Genomic DNA, 9,403 nt, shown 5'->3' with positions numbered 1-9,403 from the left:
GCCCGTATCCGTCCTTTGTTGGCAGCTGATAAATTGATAAATAAACATGCTTTGCTCAAGAATCTTTCCACATCATGTCATTGTCACGTGGTATTGTTGAGCAGTCTCCATCAAGGGCGGAGGACGGAGCGTCCACCCGTTGGTTGGGCAGCTGAGGTTGCTGCCAGCCCACCTAACTTCAAATCTCGACATGAATGCGCGGTGCTCACGAAGTTTTTCCTATAATAAAAAAACCAACGAGGATTAACCCTTGGATTGGTCTCATTTTTCCGTCACGGGGGCCAAGCTCAAGTGACGGTCGGCCGGGTTGGAGCAACCCAACGCAAAGGAGTCAGAGTCACCAGGGAGGTCGCATGGTTCCTCCTGCTCTTCATCCCGCTCTTCGTCCGCCTACTCGCGCACCACGGCGCCGCTAAACCCAAGATCCCGCCGGGCCCGATCGCCGTGCTGTTGCTGCGCATCTCCTTGGTTGACGCTGAGCACCTCCTCCGGTGCCTCTCCATCTTCGTGGCTGACCGGTGAGTGGCCCACGCTCTCCTGGTGGAGCGCTGGCCGACCGCCCGGACCTCGTCATCAACAGCGGATGCACCGTCTCGGGCGCCAGCTACGGGCCCGCATGGCGCCTCCTGCGGCGGAACCTCGTCTCCGAGACGCTGCACCCGTCCCGTGCCCGCCTCTTCGCGCCGCGTGCTCCTTGACAAGCTGTGGGAGCCCGACCTCGGCGCCGACGGCGGGGTCATGGTCATGGACGCATTCCGGCACGCCATGTTCTTCCTCCTGGCGCTCATGTGCTTCGGCCAGAAGCTCGCAGCGCGATTGGCTCATGTTCGCCGCGCGGAAAACGAGTGTCTTCGCCTTCTTTTCGGCCATCACCAAGCGTATCTTCCGCGGGCGTCTCAAGACGGCGCTCGCCTTGAGGCAACGGCACAAGGAGCTCTTCCTGCCGCTGATTGACCCGCGGAGGGAGTGCAAGAAGCAACAGATCAAGCCAGTGCCATTGCCAACGGAGGAGGACACGACGCTGGAGGTTGCAGGCGACGAGGTGGACTTGGCCGACAAGCCTGAGTTCACCGTCGTCATGGCCAAGCCGCTACGCGCGCGGCTGCTGCCCAGAACCATATAACCTGTAATACTTGCTGAATCTGCTTGTTCAAAATCTACTTGATGGAATCTCATTTCTGCTGTTCAAATCAAGCACACACAAGAATCACTCTTCCGTCCAGGGCCTCTCTCCATTGATGCCTTGATTCATGGAATCGGTAGCAGGATACCAGTTCAGGTTACAAGTAGAAGAAAGAAGAAGAAGAAGAAGAAGAAGAAGAAGAAGAAGAAGAAGAAGAAGAAGAAGAAGAAAGCAGGGGATGAGGTTCAGAGTAGAGGCTGAGGAGAGTTCGGTTCAGCCGGCACCATCGACGACTCACTCGGTTGCCATGTCTTGCGAACGTTCACCACAAGAGATGACATTTGCCAAGGTTCGTCGGGCAGTTTTAGGCCTCTTTTGGTTCATAGGATAAGATTATTATAGCAATAGAAATTTTGTAAGAAATAAGATGACATGTATCTCAAATCCTATGAGTAGGAATAGGAAACGAGATGTCATTTGGTTGACACCAATTTTTTTTTCATTGAGTCTAGGCTCATTTTTATTTTTCTATGAAATGTGAAGGATAGGAACCAATCCTATGTAGGAATAGGAATCTATTCCTATGAACCAAAGGGCTCTAAAGGAAAAAATCCTATAAAAATCCTATCCTCTAAAATTCCTATGAAATTCCTCCAAACCGAAGGAGGCCTTAGTGTATTTGGGGGAACTGGGAAGCTTTTTTGCAAAACGGCTATGGCATTTCTTTAAGTTTGGTTGTAAGAAACTTATCCACTCTGCTGAGTAGGGGTAAAGGTCGTGTGGCAGTTTAGGCGTTTGTTGGTAGTTGCTACCTGGCGAACATTCGCCAATTACTATTTCCGTCATATTTTGTAGGTGTCGATGCTGGTTGAGAGTAAATCAATACATTATAAGGTGCTCCCTTTGTAAACTAAATGTAAGACCGTTTAGATCACTACTTATTGATCTAAATGGTCTTATATTAGTTTATACCGGGAGTATATCTTCTTGTTCGGTACAAATGGGATCCGTGCAATGTTATAGGAAAAAAAATATGTTGGTAATGGAAGAAATCACAAGGTACTTCATAGAAATTACAATGACGGTTGCCAAGGCGCTCGGTGGAGATTTTGTCCAAGTCGGATGCATAATCGCCCACATCCGAAAGGGCACTTGCCTCCCCTTTATAGATAGATCACAACCTCAAAGCACAATCACCCATACACTTTCTGAGTTGTGTCTGTGGGGTGGGGGGCATCATTGTTGGAGCCCGCGTTGACCAGGGATAATACCTGGTCTAATACTCCTAAAACAACTCTCACAAACTCCACCATGACAGATAGAAGAGACTACTTAGTAATGCGGTTGGATCCAAAAGACGACAACGCCTAATATCATTGCCGCCTCACTTGCAATACCCGACAAACCTATGTCTGCCGCCCAAGAGGAATGGCGGAAAAATAACCCAAGAAAATCCTCCTCGTCGCAGAGTTGGAGACAAATCCAGGGTGAACTTATTCTACACGGCGTTGTCGTCTGTCGCTACCATGGGAGTGTTGGCGCATGACCTATGCCCCTAACCATAACTATAAATTTACAACACCAAAGTCATAGGGTCCTCTTGTTACTGGAGTGGCAAGTCAAGAGAGAGGGGGCCAACAACCTCACCGGCAGGGTCGCCTCCCAGGATCCATCATTGAACAAGGGCAGAGGTCCAAACAGCTACACCGACGGGTGGAGGAGAAGCTGATCGCTTTGGGGAGAAGGCCTTGTGGATAATTTTAATTCGCATGTCATGTGTTTGTTAGAGTTCTCTACACGAAGAAAATTATTTTCTACCAACATCCTTCTCATTTTAAATATGTTTGAGAAAATATTACCAATGTGTCATGTTTTATTTGCAGATAAGATGATTTAGGATAGCCTTGATATGAAAGAACATGATGGGGAGCTATCAACTCAAATATGATGGTGGAAGGCACATTTGCAATGTTAGTTGATGTTAGTTCACTATAATTTTCCTTCTTGGCAAGTGTGCTCTCATGAAACATGTGATGTATGGTACCTGATCTGAGCTTCATATTAGTTGATCCTTTCAGAAGTTACCACCATTCTTGCATTGTTCAGAAATGAGACCAGGTAGCCACGAAAGAGATAGGCAATGCCATGGCAATGAGTTGTAATTAGCGTAGATATTGGTAATACAAAATTAGATTTTTGCTTTCTAGGGCTTCAAATTGACTAGATAAACGCAATCCACCATGGTTCTGCTCTGTAATTTTTCCTGGTTTGCATACCTAATTTAGTTTTTTTTTCGGCCCTGAAACCGTAGAACAATAGTTCTACTATATATTTTCATTAATAAAAAAATTATGTACATTAGATGTTTTTAGTGTCTACTCACGAGTGGTTAGCTGATTTTTAGTGTCTTAGTTAGCACCTTGCGTTGAAGAGAAGGGTCGTTAGCTCCTTTTTATTTTTTTGGGATGTTTATTTTATTTGTATATTTTCCTATTTAAGTGTCTACTTAAGTGCTTTGCATTGTAGATCCCCTTAGTTTTTTGTAGTCATCATTGTGTTCTGATATTTCTTATGCTCGGCAATAATATGCATTATCTTTTATAATATATAGAATTTGTTCCTCAAACTCTATCCAGAAAGGAAGAACAAAACAAATAGATAGGCCTCATTGTTGACATATCATAGTGTTTAGAAATTACTCCTAATAGACAATCTACGCTTTGCTTTGGAGCGTCCAATGAATTTGGTCTGCACACATGAACTTGCTTGGTTATATAAGATTTGTAGAATCAACAACTAGTAGGAATTGCTTAGATACTCAAGGTTCTCGAGTGTTTCAGTGTGCTCAAGATCAAATTTTTGGAGTGATAGCATTTAGGATAATCCAATCAATCATCTATAGCAAAAACACATGAATACGTTCAATTACTTCAGTACACTAACCTACAAAAGCACTACTACAACTGCAAGTTAAATTATCACAATCTTAAGAAATGGAGCAGTAAAGGAAAACATACGTGTTCATGATCATGTGCACAATTAATATGAACATGCAATTGGTGAGAAGGAACCCCACCTGCTCATTGACGATTGAGGTGGGTTAAATGTTATCAAGGGGAACGAAGAGGCAATGAATGACCTGCTGCATGGTCTTCTTGGGACGCACCGTAGGACCTCCCACTTAGTGCCGGGGTGCTACACGATGCGGCAGCAGGTGCTGACGAAGTGACGATGGTGTAGACGTGGCGGTTGGTGAAGGCCATGGAGGCGAGCTACACCTGCTAGTGAGGACGGCCGGGTCGGTGACCTTGATGCGACAGCCATTCACGTCCTCCATGATAACACCCATGGCCTTGTTGGCGCCTCTCGTGCCGGGCGCCACGAGGTCGAGGGAATAAATGGGATTTTGGACGCGAGCGACGACGGTGGCACACACCTGAATGAGCGGGTGGAGAGGATCAAGCGAGCGACTGACAGGGGCCTTGCTGAAGCATGGAGATCCACATTCGAGGCATGACCCAGTCGGTGACGGGGGCACGCCGCGAGTCACGATAGAGGAACCCTAGCGGCGCTAGCATGAGGAACATCATGGGATAGAGGTCAAGAGAGAGAGAGAGAGAGAGAGAGATGTGCATGTATTTCTGATTGAACGGCTGGTTTTTTCTGTTTTCTTCCACTGTGCGTGTGGAACGCTACGAGTATTTCCTAAAAAAAAGGAGAATGGTACGAGTCGAAATAAAAAACCCAGCATGGACTTTATGGAAAGAAAACCACCGAATGAAAATGTTTTATGGAACCATGGTTCAACCGAACCTACGCTCGACTCCATTGATTTCTAGACACTATTCATAAGGACTCATGGTTGATTAAAAAATGCAGTTGACATGCATGTCTATTCATCAACACGTTATTTGGGACGTGGTTAGATGGGTTAGACTCCGAAACTGCGAGACATATCCGTGTTGGAGTATGTGCTTTATTATGGGTTGTATGGAACTGCAGAAACGATTTGGTTTTTAACAGAACAACAAATATTCATTTCTTGCAGGTTATCTTCCGGGCCACTACACTGATCCATATGTGGTTGCTACTCACTCCGACGGAGGCCAGGGAGCGTTTGGTTACTGGATCTGTCCGATGGGAGATGGTAACTCGGGATATCTTCAACCGGTTTGGATGACGGTCATGTAATAGGATAGATTTTTAGGTTCCTATCTTATATTTTTTTTGTCTGCCGGTTGTGGCTTTTCCTGTCATGATGCTTTTGCTCTTTGTGACCTTTTTCTGCTTTTCAGAGCGGAAGACCTTTGTGGAACCTTTTTGATTATTATTAATAATATGGCCGTATGCATCATTCTGATGTAGAGGCCGGGGCCTGTCCCCTTTTCGTAAAAAAGAAAAGAATGCATGTCTATACATAAGAATCCATGCATGGTTGATTTAAAAATGCAGTTGGCATGCATGTCACTGATCCACATGTAGTAGGATGTTAAATCATACGGCATAGACTATAAGTTCGGCTGAACCAATGGTCTTGAATCACGTCTCTCAACTACCGAAGGAGGAATGGAGGGTGCGAGGACGGACGAAACAAAATTTGACGACGTACAAGCACCAACTCCCCTTTACTTGCACTAATTATATAACAATAAAAAATTAGAAAAGCTGTAGGTAACTAAATCATCCAATGAATCTTCATCCAATGGCCAACATAACCCTTTCCTTCCCTACCTACACAAAACCCCACCCCGCAGCACCAAAGTTGTCTGGGTGCGAGACAGGAGAGAGACCAGAAGCTTCATTAAGCAAGGCTCAATGGCCACAGCCGCCGTTGCCAGTCCGCCGGAGACGGAGCCACATGTAGGCTGCCTGATTCTCTTCTGCCCGTGCATCGTCTTCGGGAGGATCGCCGAGATCGTCGACAAGGGAGCCACATGCAACTCTTTGTTCATCTAGTTTTTCTTTATCTGCAACGACCATCGAATGATCTACCAGCTAATGATGGAACGAATGATCAGCTTGCTGTAAGAGCGGCACGGCATACACGCTGCTGGCCTCGGCGACGGGAAATGGAGAAGAGGGAGATGCTCTGGGATGCAACCAGAGGAAACAAAGAGCGGAAAAGAGGAAGAATCGAGAGACAAAGAAGCAATACAGGAGAGGATGAGATGGGCTGAGGAAGAGAGGGGTGCCTGCAGGAGCCCATGAGGACGTGCATCACATGGAAGATGTGGTAAAAACGCCTGAGCGATCAGTCGGGTGATTGCCCGTTTTTCCCTTGTTATATACACGTTAAGGGATTAATGATTAAGATGCCACAAGGCTTTTTTTTCCTTTTTGGAAAGGCCTAAAAGCCTTTGGCAGTGTAAGAGAAAGGGAATGGGATTTTATGAGTGGGAGTTTGTCAAGGTATTGGACTTGAAAAGTTGATTATTAGTCCCAATCTTATATTTGGTGTGTGGTGGGAATTAATAGTGGGATTTCGAGAAGAAGTTCCATCCCTCCTAAATTATTATAGGGGACTAGGGAAGAGATATGTGAGAATTGGCCTACTTAATTCTCTTTCGTCTTTCCTCCTAAACTCACATGTCCTCCAACCAAAACCATGGATTATATATCTCCGACCCCTCAAACTCTCATTTCCTACAACTAAATCCCTCCGACCAAACGGATTGTAAGGCCGTATAGTATTAATTATCATAAGTCCTTACAAACACACTCATATGAAAAATGTACATCGAAATTCATGTTTCTTCTACATCAACCGGTGGTACATCATGAGCAAAATTCTTGGGGTGCCAAAGTCTTCTTCCTTCTACGCTAGACTTGTATCCAAAGACTAGGCAACTTGTTCTTTTCTTGTAGTGGGCCGCGGGATGCGGGAGCTGGCGGTCCGACCGATGATACAAGAGGGAGGAAGAGAGAGACGTGCGTGCATCTACAGGGGAAGAAGAACCGCGAACGGTTGGAGGAAGAAGATGCAACACTTTTTTTTTCATTTTTGGGTGACCAAGGGGAAGGCGGTCCCCATGATTACGCACGTGCCGTCAACTCTGGTGTGTGCAGTGGAGAAAGCTATAGGTGCTCCGCCGCCGGCCGGAGGCAAACGCTCAGACGCTTACACACAGCCAATAACGCCGAAAGAGTCCGTCCTGTAAGCAACTAAGGCGCTGTTCGGCAGTCCGCCCGCTTCATAAAAATTGAGAATCTTGGAAGTACTGTTTCGCTGGCTCTGCGCTTTTTAAGTAGAACTCCGTCAGCTCCGGGAGCGGCCTCACGGAGCGGAGGGGCTCCAAACAGGCCCTAAGCTATCGATCGGACGCATGCATGCAGCTGCCAACTTACCTAACGACAGAAATCAGCTGCTGTTAAAACAGACACGCCTACACGGGTAACACGGCACAGACGCGCTGTTGGCTAACGTATCCGAGTTGTATATAATCAGCTGCAACCTAGATCGAGTGGGTACGAGTCGTCTAGTCTAGGTCACAACAGCGGTCGTCGTGCGTGTGATGTTCGCCGTCGTTGAGTCCCAAGTCAAAACACACGTACAGTACGTACGTAGTGCATGCAAATTAATGCGAACACACCACGGCCTAGCACGACAAACCTAGGACGCTAGCGCTGTTGCGCTGGTGACAACTATACTGATGTTCACATCACATGCCGCGTGAAGACCCCGGCCAACTCCGGCGAGCTTCTTTCTGGTATTTAGTCCTACAACCGCAAGTCTCTCTCTCGGCTCTCGCCATGGCCAACCTCAACAACGCTTCGTGGTCCAGCGGCCTCTGCGGCTGCACCCACGACGTCCGCAGCTGTAAGTTAGTAATTTTAATTTCCGCATTCCCTTAGAGAAAAGGTGATGACCGGCCGGCCTAACAGTAACTGGTGTGGTGCGTGCAGGCTGCCTGACGCTCTTCTGCCCGTGCATCGTCTTCGGGAGAATCGCCGAGATCGTCGACAAGGGAGCCACATGTAACTCTTCCTTCATCTAGTTTTCATTTATCTGTAACGAGGATCGAATGATCTACCACTAACGATGGAAACGACCGATCAGCTTGCTGTAAGAGCGGCACGGCGTACACGCTGCTGGCCACGGCGACGGGGCTGGGCGGCTGCCTCTACTCCTTCGGCTACCGCTCCAGGCTGCGGGAGCAGTACGGGCTGGAGGAGAAGCCCTGCGGCGACTGCTGCGTCCACTGGTTCTGCGAGCCCTGCGCCCTCTGCCAGGAGTACCGCGAGCTCCAGACCCGCGGCTTCGACATGGCCCTCGGTATGTTCCGTCCGTGAAGCTTGATCATGGCATGCACGGCGACGACGGCGGCATGTTAACCTTCTTTGTTTGTCTGTTGGTACGTGCAGGGTGGCAAGGGAACATGGAGAGGATGGGCAAGAGCGGTGCGACCGCCGCACCGCGGACGCACCAGGGGATGACTCGCTAGCTAGTGTGTCCGCATGCGCCGCTCAATCAAACGCATGCATGCATTGCATGCTCAGTGATAGCTCTCAGTTCAAAATAAAGAATGTCAGTCTAGCTACACCAGCGTCTGCTTTTGTCATGTCGCGAGTCAATTTTGTCTTTGTGACCGATCGATGTGTGTGCCTTGCTGTTGCAAGAGTCGTTTTTCATACCTCCACCCCCACCATGTATCTGTGATGTTTTTGAAGACATTTGAATAAGACCATAATGATTACTCGGTCACAGCATATTGCTTTAAGAGCGACTCTAGTCGGGGATCATGCCGGGAGTTGGTCCACGGGACGTTAAACGGGCAGGCTAAGTGTCCACACTAGTTAAACTTGTGTTACTGTTTCTTTAGCCTGTTTCTTGTTTAATTGCCATGTTCTTGCCTTGCTTGCTTTTGGAAGTTTATGTGAGCTCGCTACATGCAAGATGCAGGACAAGCCCAATCTAAGGATGCCGAGAGTGCGAACTAGGACTCTTTGTCCCAGCAGTCTCCCTTTTGGCCCTGTTTGGATCCATGGATTAAGGCCAGTTTGTGTTAGTTTGTACTCAGTTAACCCAAAAATATTCAAACAAAAGAGTTAGTTTGGGTTAGATGCATTTAACCCATTCAAAAAAACTAACCCACCCAAGAGGTGTTTATTTGGATTACTTCTCCTCAGGACCACTAAAAAAACACTTTTTTCTCTCGCTCTCCCTGAGCAGACCCCTCCCCATTCCCTCGAAGCTTCTCGTCCTCTCCCTCCCTCCCTTTCGCACCGCCCGTGAAGGCGACTCGCCGTATCCACGCTCCCGTCCGCCGCCGTAAGCAGCCT

The 9,403-nt window shown here is 47.6% G+C and overlaps 1 protein-coding gene and 1 pseudogene across 1 annotated transcript; one reads left to right on the top strand and one right to left on the bottom strand.

Annotated features, from left to right (window-relative positions):
* Positions 1-269: 269 nt before the first annotated feature.
* Positions 270-2,436, bottom strand: LOC125507687 (annotated as a pseudogene).
* Positions 2,437-7,816: 5,380 nt separating this feature from the next.
* LOC125506585 (cell number regulator 2-like) lies at positions 7,817-8,822 on the top strand. The gene is made up of 4 exons (XM_048671372.1): positions 7,817-7,940; positions 8,027-8,098; positions 8,181-8,396; positions 8,486-8,822. Exons 1-4 carry the CDS (start codon positions 7,874-7,876, stop codon positions 8,563-8,565), a joined length of 435 nt encoding a protein of 144 aa, XP_048527329.1. The 5' UTR covers positions 7,817-7,873; the 3' UTR covers positions 8,566-8,822.
* Positions 8,823-9,403: the final 581 nt, after the last annotated feature.

Source organism: Triticum urartu, chromosome 5 (assembly GCF_003073215.2).
Source record: "Triticum urartu cultivar G1812 chromosome 5, Tu2.1, whole genome shotgun sequence".
NCBI lineage: Eukaryota > Viridiplantae > Streptophyta > Magnoliopsida > Poales > Poaceae > Triticum > Triticum urartu.
This window is presented reverse-complemented; position numbering and strand designations above follow the sequence as displayed.

Excerpts from the sequence above, each read along its gene's own strand:
- LOC125506585 (XM_048671372.1), top strand. The coding sequence starts at position 7,874 with ATGGCCAACCTCAACAACGCTTCGTGGTCCAGCGGCCTCTGCGGCTGC. Across the intron at positions 7,941-8,026 it reads CACCCACGACGTCCGCAGCT|GCTGCCTGACGCTCTTCTGC; the intron begins GTAAGTTAGTAA and ends TGGTGCGTGCAG. Across the intron at positions 8,397-8,485 it reads CGGCTTCGACATGGCCCTCG|GGTGGCAAGGGAACATGGAG; the intron begins GTATGTTCCGTC and ends TGGTACGTGCAG.